At 37.4% G+C, this 23,711-nt stretch overlaps 6 protein-coding genes across 6 annotated transcripts; 4 read left to right on the top strand and 2 right to left on the bottom strand.

The window, feature by feature from the left end:
- The first annotated feature begins 3,609 nt into the window (after positions 1-3,609).
- On the top strand, positions 3,610-7,589 carry LOC114746780 (aldehyde dehydrogenase family 2 member B4, mitochondrial). The gene is made up of 10 exons (XM_028935060.1): positions 3,610-3,798; positions 4,346-4,480; positions 4,730-4,872; positions 4,958-5,111; positions 5,210-5,439; positions 5,552-5,641; positions 6,314-6,487; positions 6,581-6,856; positions 6,945-7,006; positions 7,092-7,589. The coding sequence occupies exons 1-10, from the start codon at positions 3,732-3,734 to the stop codon at positions 7,363-7,365; spliced, it is 1,605 nt and encodes a 534-aa protein (XP_028790893.1). The 5' UTR covers positions 3,610-3,731; the 3' UTR covers positions 7,366-7,589.
- A 448-nt stretch (positions 7,590-8,037) lies between these two features.
- On the top strand, positions 8,038-10,587 carry LOC114746777 (U-box domain-containing protein 19-like). Its single transcript, XM_028935057.1, has 2 exons — positions 8,038-8,045; positions 8,426-10,587. Exons 1-2 carry the CDS (start codon positions 8,038-8,040, stop codon positions 10,548-10,550), a joined length of 2,133 nt encoding a protein of 710 aa, XP_028790890.1. The 3' UTR covers positions 10,551-10,587.
- An 875-nt stretch (positions 10,588-11,462) lies between these two features.
- LOC114746781 (protein DSS1 HOMOLOG ON CHROMOSOME V-like) lies at positions 11,463-12,912 on the top strand. Its single transcript, XM_028935061.1, has 3 exons — positions 11,463-11,545; positions 11,670-11,774; positions 12,508-12,912. The coding sequence occupies exons 2-3, from the start codon at positions 11,684-11,686 to the stop codon at positions 12,642-12,644; spliced, it is 228 nt and encodes a 75-aa protein (XP_028790894.1). The 5' UTR covers positions 11,463-11,545; positions 11,670-11,683; the 3' UTR covers positions 12,645-12,912.
- A 1,511-nt stretch (positions 12,913-14,423) lies between these two features.
- LOC114746775 (RING-H2 finger protein ATL56-like) lies at positions 14,424-14,876 on the bottom strand. The gene has a single exon (XM_028935056.1). The coding sequence runs from the start codon at positions 14,874-14,876 to the stop codon at positions 14,424-14,426; it is 453 nt and encodes a 150-aa protein (XP_028790889.1).
- Positions 14,877-17,848: 2,972 nt separating this feature from the next.
- LOC114746774 (bidirectional sugar transporter SWEET5-like) lies at positions 17,849-19,091 on the top strand. The gene is made up of 6 exons (XM_028935055.1): positions 17,849-17,891; positions 17,988-18,024; positions 18,121-18,337; positions 18,488-18,649; positions 18,740-18,859; positions 18,975-19,091. Exons 1-6 carry the CDS (start codon positions 17,849-17,851, stop codon positions 19,089-19,091), a joined length of 696 nt encoding a protein of 231 aa, XP_028790888.1.
- Positions 19,092-19,319: 228 nt separating this feature from the next.
- Positions 19,320-23,047, bottom strand: LOC114746773 (serine/threonine-protein kinase STY13-like). The gene is made up of 6 exons (XM_028935054.1): positions 22,609-23,047; positions 21,649-21,770; positions 20,753-20,949; positions 20,462-20,636; positions 19,974-20,108; positions 19,320-19,875 (listed from the first exon to the last, which is right to left on the bottom strand). Exons 1-6 carry the CDS (start codon positions 22,913-22,915, stop codon positions 19,669-19,671), a joined length of 1,143 nt encoding a protein of 380 aa, XP_028790887.1. The 5' UTR covers positions 22,916-23,047; the 3' UTR covers positions 19,320-19,668.
- Between the last annotated feature and the right edge of the window lie 664 nt (positions 23,048-23,711).

Raw genomic sequence — 23,711 nt, 5'->3', positions numbered from 1 at the left:
TTTTAGAGGAACTTCAATTGATATTTTGTTGAAAAAAATAAGTCCTGAAGAAATTATAGATGATTCTGGAATGGTTATGAATGTGATTGATGGGAAAGACAAGGTCGAGCCTGGAGAGTTAACTTGTTTCTATTTAGCGTGATTGGTGGACCCATGGTCTCAGCGTATGGCTAATAACTTTGCATGTGCGCCCAGAGAGAGACGCATCACACGCCATGATCAGAACTGTCCTCTCCTCTCCCCATATTTGGTCAGGAGGTGGAACTCTTCTACACTAGCAGGAACAACATTATGTGTGCCGATTATTTGGCCAAGACAGGGCATGAAGCGGGCAGACTGGTGAAACTCCTCCATGACGAACCAGAGGAAAATATCTTGCAAGTGGCACCAGGTGGTGAAGAGCACTAATCACCCCGACAGTTTTGGGATGACCGTCTAGTCCAGTTGCTGTTATTATTCTCTTAACCTCTTGTTTTGTTCCCATCAAGCTTAGCTTGTCCTTATCTGTTCAAAAAAAAAAGAACTGTCCTCCCATCCAAAAATTTGATTGAACGAGGGCATTGTAAGTGAATTGAGTTTAATGATACGATGTAAATAAATAAATAAATATTTAAATACATTAAATATTATATGTTGATTTAATTATTAATTTATTTTATCTTCGAAAATTAATTTCACGACATCACTGTCTTGACATCTCAACTAAATTGGTTGCCACGCATGTTAAGTGAGAAGCAAATGAGTTGGTGGTCATGATCCCCTCAACCTTCTAATATCTTTTCCCAATCAGTGGCGTATCCTAGTGTTCTTTCCACTCTGTCCTGAAAAGGACCGCATTTTTCAGACCTTTCCCCAACCAACACAAAATCAAGGAAAGATCACCCTCCATGGAGGGACTTACTCCTATTCAAGTCCTCAAGCACTCTGAAATTATTTGGCTGGACTGAACTGAAAATAAAATTATATGCAAAATGACAAAAATACGCTGCTTTTTCTTTTAAGGGATAAAAAAAAAGCCTATCCTTGAGCTACTTCCGCCACTAGTGCCAAAGTCTGGCAGTGGTCCGACACCCCACCATCGGCAGCAAGTTGATGCACTTGATCGGACCCATTTATTGATGTGATATTGGTAAAATGTTGCCTATATACATACCCAAGTCACTTTCACTCAGCTCCATCTGTTAATAAGCTACTGATAAAATGTGGATTCAGTATGATTAACAATGTTAATTAACGGACGAGTTGGACACGTAAGTTACCACGTCGCTGTCTCCCGTTGTTGGATTCTTTTGGGGTCATCCTATATTGAAATTTAAACAAGATACTCCTCCGGTCCTTATTATAAGACCCAATTTGACTTTTTATTTGGTCCTAATTATAAGACCCAATCCATTTTCTCTCTTATATTTATGCATTTTTTTCCAAGATAATCCTTCTAATAATGATAGTTTTAGCCAATATACTTAATTAGCAAGGATATTTTAGGAATAACAACACTTATTTATTATAAATAACCAACTTAACTTACTTCCTTAATCTCCTCAAATAAGTCAATTGGGTCTTATAATTAGGACCGGAGGAGTATATAATTAACAATCTAAATTTAACACATCCTGTGATGAAACATTAAAGAGATTATATGACGGGGGAGAGTTGTCACAGTACGCAAGAAAGTTATAAGTCATGTTAGTTTATATGAGTCACAAAACATTTCAGGGTTAATTTATTATAATTAATTAAGGTTTAATTTTAAGTTTTTTATTCAGAACCATTTCAATGTTTACTTGTAATTTTACAGAAAGTCAGGGTTTAATTTTCTCACATTTATTTTATTTTACTTTTTTTCTTAATATAATGGTTAAATAATTAAGTTAGACATATTAAAGAGATTAATTAAGCTGATTATTTGTAATAAATGTATGTTGGATTCTCTAAACTAATCATATTTAATCACATACATTACAATTACCTTTTATTGCTTACTATTAACAGGAATATGTAATATTTAAAAAAGAGAAAATTCAAAACAAAAATTTTAAAATCTCAAATCTGTAATTACTACAAAAATATATTATCATTTACTTTTTAAGTGTATTCAATTACTATTAAAGTGTAATAAACAAGACTGATTTAAAATTTTAAAATTTAAAAAATATTTTATTAGAATTTTTTTCATTTATAAATTCAAATTGCAGACGCGAGACAAATAAAAGCGGTTCTTATTCGTACTTGCCTTTTGTGATCAATGGTCATCACTGGCTTTATGACCCGGATGCAATCTTCACAGGGATTCAAAAACTAAGTAAAAGAACGGTGGAAGTAATGGAAATTTGAAAAAAAAAAAAATTTGACAAATGGTAAGAGTAATTTTAGAAATTTCATTTGTTTTTATTTATGTGTATATAAGATTTTGGGGTGCCCTTTATTTATTAAGTTCTAATGCATACTTGTATTTTTTTCCATAGTTAATGAACATTTTTCACATGTTTGATATACACACACACACACAAATTTATAAATAGAGGATAAAAATTGAATACGATACTTCATGGGAGTTCTTTTTTTTTTTTTTTGGCCCTTCTAATTTATAATAAGATTCTTTGAAGGTGATGGATATCCTCATGACATCGATAAAATATGACGATATTTACAACATGCACCCTTTCCGACCAAGCGTCCAGTGAACATAAAATAAATTCCAGGAAAAAAAGAGCATACATTTAATATACGATATTTGTGGCAACAAAAGAAAGAATATACAAATATCTATTACCAGTACATTGGTTTTTTCCACTTATGTACAGGGGAAGTGGTGACCTGCCGCCTTTTGACGAATAACCATTGTTTATAATTTCCCTCACACTAATTGTTTATTCCAAAATAAACTTAGAAGAAAGTTAATATTAAATGTTTTCAGATAAAAATATACTTTGATTTTGAACAATTTTAATTTATTTTTTCAAAGAAAAAATATTTGTTAAAATACTTTCTAGAAGGTTTTTTTTTTGGGGCAAATTTTGATGCCTTTTATCATGGGTAAAGAGGCATCCAGTACCTCAAAATATTTAGTGATACATCTAGTATTTTAAAATAATTTTTTAAGTACATCTAAAATCCCGAATTTTTTTTTTTTGCCTCAATGCTGTATGTATCAAAAAATATTTTTAAGTGCTGGACACACTAAGTGTTGGATGCACTAAAATATAACTACTTCATAATACTGAATACACTACAAAATATTTTAGAATATTGGGTGTACTCAGAAAATAGCACCTTAATTTTTTCTTTTTTAATCGATCACATGATTCTATTTTTTTTATGACACAGTCCGGTAGCAAGCAGAAAAGTTTCATTCGTTCCTTCTATTTTCACAAGTAAGGCAAGGAGGATAATAACAAATAAGCGTCTTCGCTTAATATACAAAGATTTCGTTCTGGGATTGAGTCGATAGGCATGTGTGGATATGTATTACTTGGTCCTTACTTTCCTGGTTCATCCTTGAACGTCTCAGGCTCAGTACGGCGATTTTTTTTTTGCTTTACTTCAACAGTCACCGTCCTTGTGATGAGTGGCAACCAAATAAACGACGACCTCTTAAATTGTTTTGTTCTTTTCCTTGGTTGAGCTTGAAGTAACGGTTATAAGCAAATACTGCGACCATTTCCACTCGGAGTGCTTCTCATCGCTATAAGGAGAAGACAGAGCGTTCTTCTGAGATTCCCATTTCGGCCATGGCTGCTCGAAGGCTTTCCTCTTTGCTTTCTCGCTCTCTAGCTACTTGTCTGCTTCAGTCACCAGGTGAATGGCCAAACACTGTCTTCGTTTCCTTTCTACAGCCTTGCCTCCTCGTTTTTTTGCCTTTTATATTATTTCCTTTTGGTCAGTGGTAATCTTTTGATGGGTTTTCTGCACCTTGGAGATGCTATATGCTTCCCAAACAGCAACTCTCTGCTTTTGTCAGTTTGCACTATTGAAGTCCTCCCCTTGCTCTTCCTCTAAGAGCGATAAACTTCCCAGATTTCTCTGAGTCTAATTCACAAGATATCGTCAGTATCAGATTTATTCCGATGGAATTGGAACAGTTGACTCTCGTAGACTAATCATGGAGTCCTCTCTTTAACTGCTTTAAAGTGACTTTATATCTTTCCTTTTTGCTCCCTCAATTTCTCTCTCTCTCTCTCTATTATATGTATGTGTACGTGTGTGTGTGTATGTACGCGCGTGTGTATATCTTTTGGTAAGAATCCGAATTTGTGTATTTAATGCTGTAAGTGATAACTACTCTGTCCGAATCCAATTGTTCAATTCATTGCTGAGAACTTCCACATAAATTCTTTGCTCCCAGGAAGAACCTGTGGTAGGTGGAGTAAGTTCAACAGATTTAGCACTGCAGCAGCAGCTGAGGAATTAATCACTCCCCAAGTTCCGATAAATTACACACAGCATCTAATAAATGGCCAATTTGTCGATGCTGCTTCAGGTAGGTCTATGCTTATAGTATCTAGTTTGAATAAAGATCGAGACTTTTGCCGCCGTCGGTCTTTATTTTTTATATTTTTGATTTTTTACAATTGACCGATTCCAGTTGGGTCAAGGGCCAATTTTAGTCAAAGCTCCCTCAACATATATATATATATATATATATTTATATATATTCCTTCAGGGTTTACTGAAGCGGCGTTACAGTGTTGGTGAACTTCTTCTTTTTTTTTTTAAATTCCTTTTGCAGGGAAAACTTTTCCAGCATATGATCCTCGCACAGGAGAAGTGATTGCTCATGTTGCTGAAGGCGATGCTGAAGACATCAACCGTGCAGTGTCAGCAGCTCGCAAGGCCTTCGATGAAGGACCTTGGCCAAAAATGACCGCTTATGTAGGCACTTCTTGTAGTCATTTTTCCTTTCTTGCACAATCTGGAATCTGTTCACCACTTGATTGTTATTTTAAAACACTTCCAGGAGAGATGTCGGATATTGCTGCGATTTGCTGATTTGGTTGAGAAGCACAGCAATGAGCTTGCCGCTCTAGAGACATGGAACAATGGGAAGACTTTTGAACAATCATTCAAGTCTGAACTACCAATGTTCGTGCGTCTGTTTCATTACTATGCTGGTAGGAAGGATCAGTGAGGACTTTTAGATACTTTGCTTAATCATTCATTTACATGTTTGTATAGTTTTCTTAGGATATTCTTCTTCCAAATTTTTCAGGTTGGGCAGATAAAATCCATGGTCTGACAGTTCCATCAGATGGAAACTATCACATGCAGGTGTTGCATGAGCCAATTGGTGTTGCTGGACAAATTATACCTTGGAACTTTCCTCTTATTATGTTTGCTTGGAAAGTTGGCCCAGCTTTAGCTTGTGGTAATACCATCGTTCTCAAAACTGCAGAGCAAACTCCCCTAACTGCTCTCTATGTGGCAAAACTACTGCACGAGGTGGGCTTGTAGATTGTGTCACGTGCTGATTTAGATTTTTTAAGAGCATCTCAGTAATATTTGAAGCTTCATCAAAGGGTTTTAACTTACCAATGTGCTTGAATTTTGGCAGGCTGGTCTTCCCCGTGGTGTTTTGAATGTGGTTTCTGGGTTCGGTCCAACTGCTGGTGCAGCTCTTGCAAGTCATATGGATGTGGACAAGGTATTCTTTAGAAAAGGATGTCTTACACATTGTTTGTATGGTATAGGACTACATGGTTTTGCAAGTCAGTAATGAGCTAGGTTTAGGCCACTGAACTGTTCAATATACTCTCAGATGCATTCTTTTTCCATGGTAGTGGTGATCTGAAACCCCATATCAGGCTCTGGCAGATTTTAATATGTGATAGTCCTTATCACAGAGCAATAGGTCATGATAATTCATCAAGGGTAGAGAAAGCCAGAATCTTTCTGATATCTTCCTTTTTGTTTCCACGTTATCGCCATGTTTGGTTCATAAACACGTCGCAGAAGTTGGAGGTGGCTTTGCTTGGCTTGTATTTTAGAGAACATTAAATAACAGGACGAAAAAGGTCTTTTGACATGTATGTTTGGGGCCACTGTACCTTTCTCTACAATGTTTGTTTCTTCTTTTCTTTTTTTTTTTTTGGGTCATAACAAATAACTGCACCACTCAGCGAAATTTGATTTACGTGCATGTTATTGTAACAAAGTACGTTTGCTCATTGTCTGAATCATTCAGTCAGATATCTTAGTTCAGGTCAAATACCTAACCATATGTATTGTAATTTTTTGCTCAGTCAACGACAAGTTGAATTTTTGCCAGTCGAATCACTTTCACCTAATATGGATGTCTTTACTTCTATCTTGGCAGCTAGCATTCACTGGATCATCCGACACTGGAAAAGTTGTGCTAGGATTGGCTGCAAAGAGCAACCTTAAGCCAGTGACATTGGAGCTCGGAGGGAAATCACCTTTCATAGTATTTGATGATGCCGATGTTGACAAGGCTGTAGAACTTGCCCACTTCGCTCTGTTTTTCAATCAGGTTTTTGTTTTTTCAACATTCCTCTCCCATAACTACTTACGTAGGCAGTGGCCTAGAAAACCTCAATGCTTATGGATGATGTACTATTTGTAGGGACAATGTTGCTGTGCTGGGTCTCGCACCTTCGTACACGAGCGAATCTATGACGAGTTCTTAGAGAAATCAAAGGCACGTGCCATGAGACGCATTGTTGGCGATCCCTTCAAGAAAGGTGTTGAACAAGGCCCCCAGATCGACGGCGAACAATTTCAGAAAATCCTTAACTACATAAGATCTGGAATTGAAAGCAACGCCACCCTTGAATGTGGAGGAGGCAGAATCGGTTCAAAGGGCTTCTTCATCGAGCCAACTGTCTTCTCCAATGTTCAGGTGTCCATCATTTGCCAAAACTGGTTTTCATGTTATATGAAACATCTTGACAGAGGGAAGGATCAATCTGACACATTTTAATGATCAGGATGATATGTTGATAGCAAAGGAGGAAATCTTCGGACCAGTTCAAGCGATATTGAAATTCAAGTGAGCGACGGACACTTTCTGTTGTGTGAGTCCATGCAATGTGATTCTGAGCTGTGTTCTAATTCTGTGGTTTTCTTAATAACAGGGACATTGAGGAGGTAATAAGGAGGTCAAATGATACGAGGTATGGTCTAGCCGCCGGAGTGTTCACTAAGAGCGGGGACACAGCCAACCAAATGATGAGGGCACTGAGAGTGGGAACTGTGTGGATTAATTGCTTCGATGTGTTCGATGCTGCAATCCCTTTTGGTGGCTACAAGATGAGTGGGACGGGTAGAGAGAAAGGAATTTACAGTCTTAACAATTACTTGCAGGTTAAAGCTGTGGTCTCGCCATTGAAGAATCCTGCTTGGCTCTAAACTCTGAAAATCCCCCTTTATGTTCAAAATCCCCCCCCCCTGTTTTACTTTCTTTCTTCAATGATTTGAATAATCTGAGTGTGGCCAAGACACGACTTGTAATTATGGACTGGATATCCACAACTTCGTACAAAATCGGGGACAAATATGAACTTGTTATGTTGTTGGACCCCCAACTTGCAAAGCTTCAATTTTAGTCAGTAATTAATTAATGCACGTCTCAATAAAAAAAAAAAAGGGTCAATTTCTCTTGCCTGTTCTTATTTATTTATATATCTCCAACTTTCTTGAAGTGGGTCCAGAAATAAGACACGCTTCCCCCCTCAAGGAGGTTAGATAGTGTCATAGTGACTAGATAATGCAAGATTTTTTTTCTTTTAATACAAGGCCGATAATTCTGGTTCAGGATGATTGCGCCTTATACCAGGCATTACGTGGTTGGTTTCCCGTCCACGTCATTATCTATGATCACAATCAGCCATTTCACGAATCTGCCACCATAAACCAGGAGGATCAATGACCAATATATGCTTGTTACTCTATTTATTGGTAATATGAGAGGGACCCATCTGGCCATTTTCACTCCAAACCGACCAAATTTGGACGCCTTCCATTTAAAGGCTTTAACAGTTTAGCGTGTGAAAGTTTTAAGGTTTTTGCAACTTATGAATAATGTCAACGTAAATATTAAAAGAGAATCCAACGGCATGCAATGAACCCGCAGCCTCGTCCTGATAATACAATGCCGACAGAGGGAGTAGAATAGAAGTCCCTAATCTGGTCAACGTCAACCTACTTCGCCTCTAACACGGTTCCGTTATTCTTGTTCCCTTCCGCACACGTCGCCCTCTCATTCGACCACGTGTCACGGTCGGTTATTGGGGCCTACTTCCCGTCGCTTCTGCCTCACCCAATGCAACGTCCCCGGGAACGCACCTCTGCCACGTCCTCAACTTATAATTCCATACAGATCCCTGATTCTTTCCCACGTGTCCTCCTGAGGGTGTTTTTTCCTTCCATAAACCGCCCTTAAAAATTGGATTTTTTATGATCTCGTCAGTTCAATCCCGCATGATATCCGAAAGAGTTTCCTTTTCTCTCTTCACGCATTCTCATTCCTTTCAATGACTAATGCATCCAACCAATCAGGCCGCCGTATTCTGTCATTCCCGGCGGTTCATCCCTGCGAGGGCGTGTCTCCGGCCGCCCTTCTCGCTTCTCTGATCTCTCTTTCTCAGGCTATATGCAGTTTTCAATCCAAGTTCTTCCCAACCCAACGTCGAAACTCCAGAGAAATAATTCGCCAACTTGGTATCATCCTCCTCTTCTTCGAGGAAATTCGAGACCGTGGTGTTCCGATAAGCGACTCTGTTGCTCTCTGCTTCTCCGAACTTCACCTCTGTCTCCAAAAAATTCACTTTCTACTCTCAGATTGTACTCGTGAAGGTGCTCGGCTATGGATGCTGATGAAATCGGAACACGTCGCCACTCAATTCAGGGTTCTGACTCGCGCTTTGGCCACTGCTCTTGACGTTTTGCCTCTGAGCAGCATAGAGATTTGTGATGAAGTAAAAGAGGTAGTGGAATTAGTAGCCAAGCAAGCTCAGAAAGTGAAGCTTGAACTAGACCCGCACGATGAACATGCCACCACGCAGGTCCTTTCAGTTTTGAATCAGTTCGAGAGAGGAATGGAACCCAACTTGAGCATCATGAAGCGAACCTTGAACTACTTGGGGATAAAGAATTGGAATGATTGCAACAAAGAGATTAAATTCTTGGAAGATGAAGTCAACTTCAACTCCTCCGAAGGTGACGAGGGGGAGGTCCCTTTTCTGAGTAACTTAGTTGGGTATTTATGCTATTGCAGGGTAGCGATATTCGAAACTCTGGATTTTCAACAAACCGCCACCGACCCATCGGAGACAAGATGTAGCACGGAGATGATTAACTTCTTAAACCCACAGGACTTTCGATGTCCGATCTCTTTACAACTAATGGCCGATCCTGTGACTTTATCAACGGGTCAGACGTATGATCGGGCATCCATTCAGAAATGGCTCAAAGCTGGAAACAGGACATGCCCGAAAACAGGGGAGAAGCTCACAAACACAGAGCTCGTCCCAAACACGACGCTCAGAAAGCTAATCCACCAGTTCTGTGCTGATAACGGAGTTTCCACCAGCAAGTCCGGTCACCGGAGTCGCGACATAACGAGAACCAGTGTCCCCGGCAGTACAGCTTCAGCACACGCCATGCAATTTCTTTCATGGTTCATTGCCAGGAGGCTTGTGTTCGGAACAGATGAGCAGAAAAACAAGGCAGCCTACGAAATTCGTGTTCTTGCAAGGTCCAACATTTTCAACAGAGCGTGCTTGATTGAAGTGGGAACAGTGCCTTCGTTGCTCAATCTCTTGGACACTAACGATAAATCAACGCAAGAAAACGCAATCTCTGCTCTTCTGAAGCTGGCAAAGCATACCAATGGACAGAAAACTATAATGGAAAGCGATGGATTAACACCAATCCTTACTGTTCTCAAGAATGGAATTAGTTTGGAAGCTCGTCAAACCGCAGCTGCTATAATATTCTACCTTTCTTCCACTAAAGAAAACAGGAAAATAATCGGAGAAAACCCAGAAGCAATCCCAGCTTTGGTAGAACTAATCAAGGAAGAAACAACAGCCTTGGGGAAAAAGAACGCCACAGTCGCCATTTTTGGGCTTCTCCTGCTTCCTCAGAATCATCAAAAAGTGCTTGAAGCCAATGCTGTTCCTGCACTAGTTAACATCTTATCTTCATCAGAAAAATCTGACCTGACAACAGATTGTTTAGCAGTTCTTGCGGCGTTGGCGGAGAACGTGGAGGGAGCAAAAGCTGTGTCAAAAGCTTGTGCTTTGCCTTTGATCGTTGGGATGTTGCAGAAAATAACATGGAGGACAGGGAAAGAACACTGCGTAGCAATTTTGATGTCGCTGTGCGTTCATGTGGGAGAAGAAGTAGTGAGTATTCTGGCGAAGGATCCTTCATTGATGCCATGGCTTTACTCGCTGCTCACCGATGGAACTTCTCATGCGGCCAAGAAGGCGCGTTCTCTCATCAAACTTCTTCACGAATATAACGACACTAGAACTTCTCAGTGGCTTAGTTCCTCCGTTCTGCCAGAACGATCCCTTCACATTTGGTGAATACAGAACACAGATTACAGATTACAGATTACAGACACTCCCGTGTAATAGTATACCAATTGATGTAATACGAATTTGGAAACTATGGAATTGGCTCCATGCTTTTTTTTCTCCCTCCTCAAGGAGCGAAGCTCATTGAGTAGTCACTGTGGATGAAGTTTAGTGAAAATAAATCCCAGGATCATATACTTGGATTCATTTCAGTTAATAACATGTTGGGTTTGCTTTTAGCTCAATTTAGTTTTCACGATACATAAGTTACATATGTTTAGAGATCCTCCATTTGATTTTACATTGAAAACTGTGAAATTAAAATTATGAATTTCAATGCTGTGATTTTGGTGTTTTTTTAACATGAAACCAAGCATATATTCAGAAATTTGAAATTGCGATGGGATATGCTCTCTTTTTCCTTCCTGCAAAATGGTAGAATTTATGTTACCTATCGGTCATCATTGTGTACCCATAAGGAGATCAACCATTCATTAAGAAAGGTGGAGGAAATGGGTGATCCTCTTTCTCCAACTAATCTTTTTTAAAGAATTTTTCTCAATAAACATAAAAACAGCTCTCTAGATGCCTTTGAACCATTGCATGTTCATGGATGTATGCTTTTGAGCTAACGTAGGTTCATGCATATCTAATTATTTCTTTTTTTAAAAAAAAAACACTTACTGAGTTAACAAGTAAAATATTTACCAAACAAAATCAATCTCTCCTACTTCAAATATCGCCTGCCAAAAGAAATCGTATATGCATTTTTTTTTTTCATTATGGCATACAAGTTGAATGTAATTTTCATTGATTAATTTCTAACTGCATAATCAAATGAAATTGGCCAAAAACTAACAGGAAACGAAGCCTCTAAAGCGGGTTAACGTCTTAACGACGTCGTCTGCTGCCTGTTTGCGCCCTCTATAATTGCAGCGAAATTGGCACTTTCGGGGTTCGTCTAGAACCGTCACGCGAATCACTGATTTCTTCCGTCTTGTGAGGTAATTGAATTTTGCAGTCTCGCTTCTCGAATCCTTGGTCTTGGATTGGTGATTTGCTTTGATCTCTATTGTTTTTCAACTCTAGGGTTTTCCATTTTTCTTATTTAACTGCCCCTCACAGTAGACTCTGGTTTAGCTATGGCGACCGAAACAAAGCAGCCTGCTGAAGACGTCAAGGTTGATCTCTTCGAGGACGATGATGAGTTTGAAGAGTTTGAAATCAATGAAGGTAATCTTAGATAATCTCTTCTCTGTTCAATCTGATTTTCCGTGTTTTGCCTCCTTCTCTTGCTTTTTTTGCCCCCAATCAGACTAAATTTTTTCTAATAAATATCCCTATTTATTGATTCTTGATCTAATTCTGTCCTGCTTAGTTGCCGCCGATTTCATCTTTATTTGATCCTAAAATTCAGTTTTTCATTCTGCCCGAGGCTTCGCCAAATGGTTACGTGTAACATCCTGTGATTAGCTTCTATTGTGGATGATGCTCATATAAAATTCAGGAGATTTATCATCGGTTGCTGTGGATTTTGCATGTTCTGTGGCTACTTGTGCAATATTGCGTGTCCTATAGCCAGCAGGAGCGGTTTTCTGTGACAGCCCGTGTTTGCTTTCAAACTGTTTAGATCAGACGAGTAGATTCCTTCCATACATTGGTGGACATTCCTAACGTAGTACATGCTAATTTAAGTCAATTCTTTCGTGAGTCATGACTTGGAATAGATTTAGTTCCTCACGGTGTTGATCTTGTCTCTCATTAAACTATCAGCATCTCAGGGTAAAAATGACGGAAATGATAGTAATATTTGAAAACTGGTTGGGTATTGATTAATGAAAGCATAGATAACTTCATATGTTTCGGGTCTTTAGCATTGGATTATAAGTACTTCTGCCCTTGTACTCAAATTTTATGTTTCTTCCTGTATCTTTTGTGTTGTGTTGTTAATATGATCTGCACACAGAATGGGAAGAGGAAGAGGAAGGAAAAGAAGTGACCCAGCAGTGGGAAGATGATTGGGATGACGATGATGTTAGTGATGATTTCTCTATTCAGCTGAGAAAGGAACTGGAAAGCAATGCTGAAAATGAGAAGAAGTAAAAAAGCTGCTACTTGCGGTTGCTTGATGTTTCAAATGCATTGTGACTGAGTTATCTGATCTTTCCTTGGAATTGTTCTTGCCTGCGAAATCAGCGGCACGAACGCTATGCTTAGGCAGTAAGGAGTGTTAGATCAGGACATAAAAAACATTATTCTTGTTCTGTTCTTATATGAGCATGTAAGCTGTTGGATGTTTGAACTTGAACTGTTGAACAGAATTCTTCATCACTTGCTCTGAAAATTTGGCCTTACCCGCTACTGCATCAAATTATTCTGCCTCATTTTTGGCCATTTCTTCAGGCATATTTTCATTTGGGCATGTGTTTATCTGTTTCCAATCTTTGCGGAAACACTCACAGGTGCACTTGCATTGTTTTGGGGGCCTCTGTCTTCCCCATTCATGGCTTCAAAGGCTTAAATTAATATTTCGCATTTCATAGTTGGATGAGCTCATAACGAGAACAAAATCAGCACGCGGTTTAGAGTCGTTTTACATCGCGGTCGAGAGGAATTTTAATTTTAATTTTTTTTTGTCTTAAATGCAAATAATTTGAATTTTTCAGATATCTAGCTTCGCTTATTGTTCACTCCTAGATTTGGAGTGCCAGAGGGACTAGTATGTGCCAACAAGATCTGAAAAATAATTGCGAACTCTCTCGTGGTGTTGGAAAGCTTGATGTTAATTTCATTTCTCTTTTGGTAAGATGTTGTTTGCCCTTAAAAGTGAAGATTTACCTTAACAGTGATTTAAAACTGGATCATGTGAATTTTACCCAAATGTCATCCTCACAAGCGTGATATGATGATTGAAAATGAACTTATTCTCAGAGTAGTCACATTTCATCTGCCATGGGGGCATTAATCGCTGCGATTATCCAATGTCGAAGGTTATGCTTTCATGGAGACTACCTATTATTATATAATGTAAAACAGTTCTTGTATCTGTTAAAGGAATGTTTCAAAAAGGTATGGATATTACTCATCCGATCGGTATTAAATTAATTAACTAATTTAAATAGATTAATGATATTAATTAAATTAGTTAATATGATATGTTTTTTTAAAACATTTTAATCATTTTCTTTAATTCCTCATTCTTGCATTATTATTGAAGGAATGTCAATAGGTTTAATTTTTTAAAAAAATTGATAAATACATGAAATAAGTTTTATATATAAATCTAATCTTAACTCTTAAGTTCTACGTTAGGGGCAGGAGGGTTATTAACAAACAAACATAAGGACGAAGTCGGCAGCAACTAGCAAGAGGGTATTACCCGAATACTCCTAGTCTAGTGGTGACTGGTTAGGTCACAAGGGAATCGAGTCTCTGCTCTTTAAGGACGGGGATTCGAATTCTCACTTATTAAAAAGGGTACCGGGGAGGGTTCTCCTTGTCACACGGCTCGAATCCGGACTAGTCGATCACTCAGGTACCTAGTCCAAAAGAGGTTAGGGCTCAGAAAAAGCGTGGTTGGATACCGGGTGGTTCTTACCGGGGGAAAAAAAAAACTAGCAAGAGGGTATTCGTTACAGTCGGTGGGACGGTGATAATGATCATTAGTTTCTCCTTCCATCTCATGTATGACGTCCTTAAGAAATGTCGAAGAATCTTAGGATACCGCACAGGCGCACATCATGAAACAGGGTTCCTCCAAACAATCAAAATACTAAAGCCAAAAAAGTTTACTTTTTCAAAAAGAAAAGGCCCAAATATGAATGAAATGGACGTTGATTATACACGGAATCAGTCGTATATGAGCACGAATCCAGTTTTGATCTATACAATCTCAATTTCCCCATTCTGTGAAACATCAAGCTTGGGAACGAGGGGCGAATGAAGCCAGGTTCTGCAAATGGGACAAATGGGTGTTTTGAGAATCCAGGAATCTATGCAGGAGACATGGAAGCTGTGGGAGCAATTAGGCAAGAACCTGCAAATATCACCGTCCTTGAAGCTCTCTAAGCAAACTGCACAATCCACACTCACAGTGCTGCTACTAACTCCCTTTCCTTTCTCTGCTTCCTTGTACTCAAAACAGGGCAGATCCTTCATCTCCTCACTTGACATTCTCTTCGTCCCAATTCCATCAAAATCGCCATCGCTCTGTTCGTCATTCCCACCCTGATGACTTCCTCTTCGCAGAGCCCTTCCCACGACGCACACATGGATCAACACCAAAGCAGCGATACCCACAAACAGTAGAATCAGGGAAATGAAAATCTCCTTCATCGTAATTAACCTTAGAACCCAGAACAAACTAAGTTGTTTCTTCTTTCTTCACAATGTGGGGTTTTGTTAGTGTTGAACCAAAGAGTGACTCAGCGAAAACGGCAAAATAGATGGGAAAGAGAAAGAGAACCCAACACGAAAAGCTGAGAGCTTGTGCGTTTACGATATGCATCCATGTTATTGACGGCGTGGAGGCACAGTTCGTGAGAAAGCAACCAAAATAAAATAAAAGTTGAGAATTTTAAAAAGGAAACAATAATGATTGCTATAATGCGAAAGAAACAAGCGGCGAATTCATATGCTGCTCAAGGGGGTGCGTCCAACAGCAAGTTTTGGTGGCTGTGGGCGCCACTCCGGCCAATCCTGTTTATCAAAATCCCAATTCCGCCCAACTAATTGTTTTTCTTCTTCTGCAAATTACGGTGTATTTAAGAATTACTTTACACATAACTCCAAAAAACTCTAATGGGAATGTTCTCTCCTAGTCTAAAAACTAGTTAATTAATTTGAGTGGATTAAAAAAAATTAGTTAAGTTAGTTGTTTATAATAAATAGGTATTTTTTTTAAAAAATATCCTTACTAATTATATCTATTAGTTAGAGTTACCGTTGACCCAAAAAAAAAAAGTATTACCTCCTGTCCTATGAACAAGGTCTTATAATTAAGACTAAAGATAGTATTAATTAGAGCTACTATTTAATGAAATATGTAACATGTGTAATTACTCAACACTATAAAATAAGTCTTATATTTAGAATCAGAAAAATACTACAAAAACTATTTTGAAAAAATAGATAAATATGAAAACAAAACATATTAGAATTTTACTTTTATAACCAATTGAATGTTAAATTAACTCTTATATTAAACAGTGAAGGTACATAGAATCTAATAAATATGAGAGGTATAAATATACACATTCTCTTTTTTTTTTTTCCAATTTTACATAATATAAAATTTTATTTCAGCCTTTTATTACATATAGCTTTTTCTATATTTCAACTTTTTTTATACAAAAAAATTTAAGTGAGTTAGGTCTCAGAGGCTCATCAGAGTCAGAATATGCCTTCAAGCTCAAAGAGTGCTTACAGAGGTACCTATAAATTACCCACTAATAAAGTATTCACATTAACATTGAAATTCAAACTCACGATTTTATAAGTTATAAATTGATTCTTTACCAACTACATCAATTCTTGTGAGTATATTTTACCTTTGATATAAGTTTACGAAACAAATCTTCACTTGAAAGATATATTGTCGTTTTTCTGGTAGCAGTAATCAAATAATTTATATATAGAATCTAATGAGATGCATGTACTTTAATTAGATCCAGGTACGACTACTACTTTGTTTAATGCCGTCAATGTTGCGTTACCGGCAATATTTAAATAGCCATTATTTTTATGATGGGTTTTTTAAAACAGTTTTATGATGGATTTGACATGCAAAATTGATGTATTTTTCTATGAAAAACATGCTAATCTCTAATCCATGGAAACGACGTTTTAATACAAATCAGGTTTCAACTTTCAGTGCAATATTGTATTATTTGCAATTACAAAAATATTTGTACATAACACATCTAAATAATATAAATATAAAAAATTTGCACATGATCACTACATTGGAAAATTTTAATGTACTCCATGAAATATATTTAAGAACTTGTGAAATTACTTCATGTTTGCTATACTTGGGTTGCACTATATTCTGAAGCAGGATTGAACCTGCAATGGTTTACTCATAAAAAAAATAGAAAAAATCCCAAAAAAATCAATATTGAATTTCAAAATTTTAAATCAGGAATTACTACAAAAATGTATGTCATTTACCTTTCAAATGTAGTCATTTTCTTTACGCGTGTAATAACTAATACTGATTTAGAATTTTGAAATTCAACAATCACTTTTTTTATATTTTCCTAAAAAACTATTCATACCATTATATTACAAGATTATTGACCAATCTTTATTTTATTGAAGGGGGTATTATAAGCATAGTGTATATAATGTCCTTTTCCATGTGGTGGCTAGCAATGGATGCTTGTTACAAACTAGATGTAATTTACAAGCTTAATTAATTATACTTAACCGCTTTAACTCTACATCAAGTACTCACCCAGCTCCTAAACTTAACTTCAATGTCTATAATTGGCTTTTAAATATGTCTCAAATATTATAACATTTGTTAAATCGTGAACCATTTATCCCCGAAAAAAAAAAAAGGAAAAGGAAATTTGAAAGTTAAGAAAGCATGATCAATTCAAACGTATATTGAGAATATGAATTAATGATCATGCGATGATTAATATTGCAATGACTACTTCATGAAGACGAATGGGGTTAATTAGTTACTTAAATAAATGAAACTACAAGGTAAACCTTTCAAAAGAACTGGCAAAGACTACATTTTATTTTTCCATATTTGTGGTGCAAATTAAACTTGTGAAATTTCATTTTAAGTCCACATAAAATGATTTAGAACCCATCTGAAATAATTTATAAGCAGTTTTTTAATCGTAATTTGACAAATACGAGATAAATATATGAAAAGAGTTTTATTTCAGTTTATGTAAAACATGCTTATAAGCATTTTTCATTGCTATCCCAAACAAGCCCTTGGTTATCGATAAAATTGGATCATAAAAATAATCATAATTTTTTTAAAACGCATGTTTAAAAAAAAAAAAAGTAACGATTCTATTTTTGTGGCTTCTTGTGGGGAAACACTTTGTTGAATTTGAAGAACAGCCAGTGAAGTCCGCAGAAAGAGATACATCGCAAACTGATTGCCAAGTTGGTGACCAAGTATGCACAAACTCACTCCTAAAATGCAGTTAATCTTTTTCCCATTTTAAGTTATGTTGCCTATATATCCAATAACTGATCTTTTTCAGTCGATTTTACAATCACCATTGTCATTTTTCTTGTCCTTGTCTCTTTGAGTTTCTTCTTCCAACTCTGTCACCATGGCTAACACTAACCTCGCCAGAACCATCATTGGAGTAATTGGTCAGTCCACCAAAAGCCTCTTCACTCAAAAAACAGAGCTCTCCCCTGTTTCTTTTATCTGATAAATAATTAATCACAGATTTATTTAATTTGCAGGAAATATCATCTCCTTTGGCTTATTCTTGTCTCCTCTGTAATGTCCCTATCCTAAATGACTCTCTTTCTCTAATCATAAAACTTGTTCATAATTTATTATAGTTTGACATGATTGTTATTAATGCAAACGCAGCCCAACGTTTATGAGAATATATAAGGCAAAATCGGTGCAAGAGTTCAAGCCTGATATTTATCTGGCCACAATAGTGAATTGTTTAATGTGGGTTTTCTATGGATCTCCACTTGTGACCCAAAACAACATCCTTGTCCTCACCACTAATGCCATAGGCTTCGCCATTGAGGTCTTTTATATTCTCATCTTCTTCGTTTATGCCCCCTGGAGCAAACGTGTAAGTCCCAGATCATTCACTAAAACCATAACACTTAATCTAATCACGCTCTGTTTTCCTGGTTGCTGACTAAATTAAGTAATCCTTCTCACCTAATCTCATCACGCTCTGTTTTTCTGGTTGCTAACTAAATTATGTAACCTGTTTCAGAGAAGGATCCTATTCATCCTTTTGATCGAAGCAGTATACTGTGTGGTGTTGGTATTCTGCATCCTGCACTTCGTTCCCACCCTCAACCAAAGAAAATTGATTATAGGGGTTATTTGTATTGTCTTCAATATCCTTATGTACTTTTCGCCCTTAACAATCATGGTACGCCTTTTAATTGTGTTGTGTTATTAACTCTGTTTTCTCGTATTCTTCGTATCTATGTTTGTTTGATATGTTTCTTGTAATGAGCAGCGTTTAGTGATTAAAACAAAGAGCGTGAGGTATATGCCTTTCTTGATTTCGCTTGCTAATTTCGCCAATGGACTCATCTGGGTGATTTATGCTCTGTTCAAATTCGACATCAACCTTGTGGTAATGTGCCTGTTTCAACCTTAACATTTCAGTGTTTCATGGATTAATGTCTCTTTTGAGAAATTTTGAAAGGGATTTTTAAGTTTCATATTTGTGATTTCTTCAATTTCATCAGCTTCCGAATGGTTTGGGAGCACTTTCTGGACTGGCGCAGCTAATCCTCTACGGCATTTACTACAGAACAACCGATTGGGGAGACGAAAACTCACAAATCGCCATGAGCAATGTCTAATTAAGATTTTGGTGCCCAGAAAAACTGAGTATAGAAGCAAATCCTCAAAGATTGTTTCACACAATTAAGATTTTGGTGCCCAGAAAAACTGAGTATAGAAGCAAATCCTCAAAGATTGTTTCACACAATTAAGATTTTGGTCTTCCTTAGGGCTATGCTTCATGTATTGACAACGAGATCCTATCACATACATGCGTAACAGTTCTGCAAAACTGTGTAGCTCAAATCAAATTACAACAGATTTTTCTATTTATATAGCACAATGGCTCCCTCTATTACAAAGTTTTCAAGTGTACAAGTGATCATACTGCTAAATGCAAATCACCTCAATGATGAGTATCACATTACAATACGATAACGATCATACATAGCTACAAGGACAAGCTCAAACCAAGGGAGAAAAAGGGTAAGAATCTAAGGAAAAAAGGGATGGATCTCGCGCTTCCTATACCTGTTTACTATATATTTCTGCCTCAAACTTGGAAACCGTTTTCTATTTTCTCGCCATAGATACAGATTGATTCTAAGGACATGAAAATCACTATACCCAACCAATCGTTCGTTGAAAAACTATAGATCATGGTCCTCTGTACTTTCGGAAACAAAGACAACCTCGTTGTTGGTCGCGGGGGATCATGCCTCCACCTTTTGATGTGTCAATGGCTTCTAGCAAGGAAACCAACTCATCCATCTCAGGTCGCTTTTCAGGATTGGCATCCCAGCATCTCTTCATTACATTTGCTAGAGAACTTGGGCAACATCTTGGGATCTCTGGTCTCAGATTCTATGGTTCTCAACCAAAAAAATGACATTATCAGACTAGATCAACAATCACAAATTGCTCAAGAGAGATAACCGATTTGAACAGAAAAGATAGTTTACCTGACGAACAACAGCTGTGGTAACCTCTGAAAAACTTAGGTCAGGGTATGGCATGTCACAACAATATATCTCCCATAGACAGATGCCAAAACTGTACACATCACACTTCCTGTTATAGGGCTTGCCATTTAACACCTGGTTGACACCGGCACAATTGAAAAATATGTGAATAGTCAACTACACAAGCTCTCTCTTTAATTAAATTTAAAGGGAAAAAATCCTCTTAATTTTCTTTTTCCTTCTGACATATTCCTTTCTACCACATTAAGGCCGCCATTTAGGACATAACTTACGTACAACTATTGAAGTGGTTGTTAACAGTTCTTCAATAAAGACCTTTCTTGAAGAAGTAATGATGTTGTGCTAAATCAGATATGCATCCACGTATTATAGTTACATTAAAAAATCTGATAGTGATAACAGCTATGTAAATAACTGTGCATAAATTTTTCATATGCAAGTTTTAAAAGTTTCTATAAGCTACACACCTCCGGAGCCATGTAACCAAGAGTACCAGTCTCTCCTGTCATGTCATTAGGATTTGAAGCCTCAACACGTGCAACCCCAAAGTCAGCAATTTTAACTGTACGTGACTTATCCAATAACATGTTCTCTGTCTTCACATCTCTATGGACAATCTTTTGAGAGTGGAGATAACTCAGCCTGCAAAATCAAGTGAACTTTTTCCATGGTCATGTAAGAACGTTATAAGGATAGTCCTTGTTATCAAATTGCTGAACCATTGCTCTAAAGAAAAAGAATATTGTCAAGTAAAATACCCTCTCGCAAGATCTAGTGCAAACTGGATGACCACCTTGAAAGTTAACTTCCTTCTCCTATTCTTTATTAGGTATGATTTCAGTGAACCCCCAGGAAGATACTCCACAACAACACAACAGATATTGCTGGGCATGCTGATTAGCCCATTCTCAGTTTGTACCTGTAGTTCTGATGACCCCATTGTTGCTCCTATAAACTAAAATGAAAAGAGCAAATTCAGTAAGAAACCAATGATAAAATAGACAACAGCACAATGACCCTTCAGAAAACTACAAGCTATCCTAGATGGAATACAAGTGAAAATTCGAGTGGGGGAAGGGGGATTATTCTGGCCTCCTCAATATCTGGTTATCTGCAGGCATTCTTTTGTCCTAGAAAAGTGTTGAACAAAGACCAAGAAATCCACTGATCAATGTACTTTCATGTAATGAAGATACAAGACATCTTTTCTCACAGTCAGAAAGGCGGAAGGTCATTAAGGAGGAGAAATGTTCATAGACTGTCAGATTATAAATGAAGACAGCAATAACCAAATTTTATATCATTCCTCTCCGAATGACGAGATTTTTCAATAAGATGCATAGCACCATACGGAATACCACAACAGCAGGCACTCTGCAAACCTCATGCTCTTAAGCTATTGATTGAAAATTTGAAATAAGGTAATGATGGCACTCAATGGCAGATTGAATTTCGTTCCATAATTGCAAGCAAAAAAGGTTCCAAAAGCTAATGTTGATTTCGAGTTAAATGTTGCATTTGCGAGGAAGGAAGATGAAGCAACATAGAGGAAGAATGAATAGCCTTCTTTGCTACATCAATGCCCACAGGCTTGACCAACAACAACAACAAAACAAAGTAAAAAAAATTGAATTTTCATAAAAGTATAACTGACCTTAGTGACATTGGGATGATCAAGTTTATGCCAAACAGCAACTTCCTGTATAAATGCCGCCCTAAGTGAAGCAATTTCAGCTTCTGTCCTTTGGCCTTCTTCACCCCAGTCCAGCAATTTAACTGAGCATAACGTAAGCGATCAAAAATGGTTGCTATCAGTTACATGCAGCAAGTTAAACCGCCAATTTAATTAGAATAGTAACCAGGCAAATAATATCTTATTCTAATATCCAAATTAATGGGCTCTGTCCTGGATTAAAAAAGAAAGTCAATATGGACACCAAGATATAGTTTTTGAACAGGTTTTTTATTATATCAAGAAGGCCCACAGACCAAGACCACCAACTATCGATTTCTGGCTACGTCCAGGGAACCAAGTCACCACAGAGATTCAACAGTTGACCCAGTTCTGAGAGACTTTACGGCATTAATTGAATAAGCCCTCATTACTTGTATACTCATTTTGAAATTTCAATATTATCCAGACAGTTCGATTATATACAAAGTGAAACTCGCCACTAAAACTTTCATACTAATACCTATTACCCACAAGTTCACAACATCACATGATGTTTCAGATGCAAAACATCATCCAGTTGTTGTCTCCACAATCTCAACCCGAGTCCGTGTAGGACTCGCGGATTACATAAGACTGAATCCAAAACATCATATCACCAAATCATCGCAAAAGTCAACTCTTCCCCAATGAAAAAAATTATTTCTCCGCCATTATGAGGAAGAAGAAGCGAAGCCAAAAATGACGAATCCCCAACGCCCATCAGAAAAAATCGAAATGGTAATTTTGCTGAATCGATTCAGAATAAACTGAAATTGCAACAGTCCAAAAGAAAAAAGACATTGAAAAGAACAGGGGGAAGTCAAGTCACTAGAAACATCGACTCAAAAATCATCGCCAAAAAGGGTGAGGAAGGAAGCGTGAAGTGGAAGTGGGACTGACCGGCGACGTCTTGGCCGTCGTAGACGCCGCGGTGGACGGTGCCGAAAGTGCCACGAGCAATAACTGACTTGATGATGAGCTTGGAAGGGTCAATCTCCCAGTCATGCCTTTGCTTCCTGAAGATGGGCCCAGCCTTAGGTTTGATGGCCCTAGGGCTGATAACAATATTAGTAGCAAGATCATCTTCCTCTTTCCTCTTGTTCTTCTCCATGGTCAATGCCTTGTTCATGTGTCTCTCTAGCTGTTCATCTATGCTCTTGAGATCAATCTGATCCGCCCTCACAAACCCCTCGCCCCCCTCCTTCATCTTCTTCCTTCTTCTTGTTCTTCCTTCTTCTGCTTCAACCTTCCTCTCTGGGTAATATGGTTTGCAACAGAAAGACGAACGAACTTGAGTTTTGATATTGAGATGCTGCTTCAGCTTCTTCGTCTTCCAATCATCAATCCTTGTGGGCACATGGAATGGAATTGCCTACGCATACACTAGAGCTTTCACCCACTTGCCATTTCCCTCTCGTCCTCTGCGTCCCTATTCATCACTATATATACACAGACAAATAACCATTGACTTCCTTGTGGCTTTGGGCTTTTTAATGTCTCCCCCAACCAACGTCTTACTAAAAACTAATCTAGTCTTGCCCTGCTCCTGCCTTGCCACGTGTCCTCTTGCTGGAAGAAAATAAACCCCGAGATACACTTCTTTCTTTCTTTTTTTTTCTTTCAGGCTTATTTGTTTTACCATATTGATTAATTTCTCCTGATGGCGTTATGAATTTTGAATCGAAATGTTTTATTTGATTATAAATAAACAAGATAAATTGAAGTTGGATGCCATAGTCACTTGCGCAGTTTCTGGATTATGAAAACAAATGATATAGACAAGTCGTTGTCATCAGCTATCGCAATAAAATCCCAACAGTTTCTGCACAAACCGTGTTACTGTTTTTTTCTTAATATAAGATCTTATTTAATTTTTATTTATATATAAGACTCTAATATATTTTATATTTCATTTTTTTTTAAATAACCCTTCTAATAATAGTAGTTATAGCCTTTGATTAGTACAGATATTTTAAGAAATATAACACATATTTATGATAAAT

Source organism: Neltuma alba, unplaced genomic scaffold, assembly GCF_004799145.2.
Source record: "Neltuma alba isolate B1F8T4 unplaced genomic scaffold, ASM479914v2 tig00005101_pilon, whole genome shotgun sequence".
Taxonomy (NCBI): Eukaryota; Viridiplantae; Streptophyta; class Magnoliopsida; order Fabales; family Fabaceae; genus Neltuma; species Neltuma alba.
Note: the sequence above shows the minus strand (reverse complement) of the source record. Positions and strands in the feature narration are given on the sequence as shown.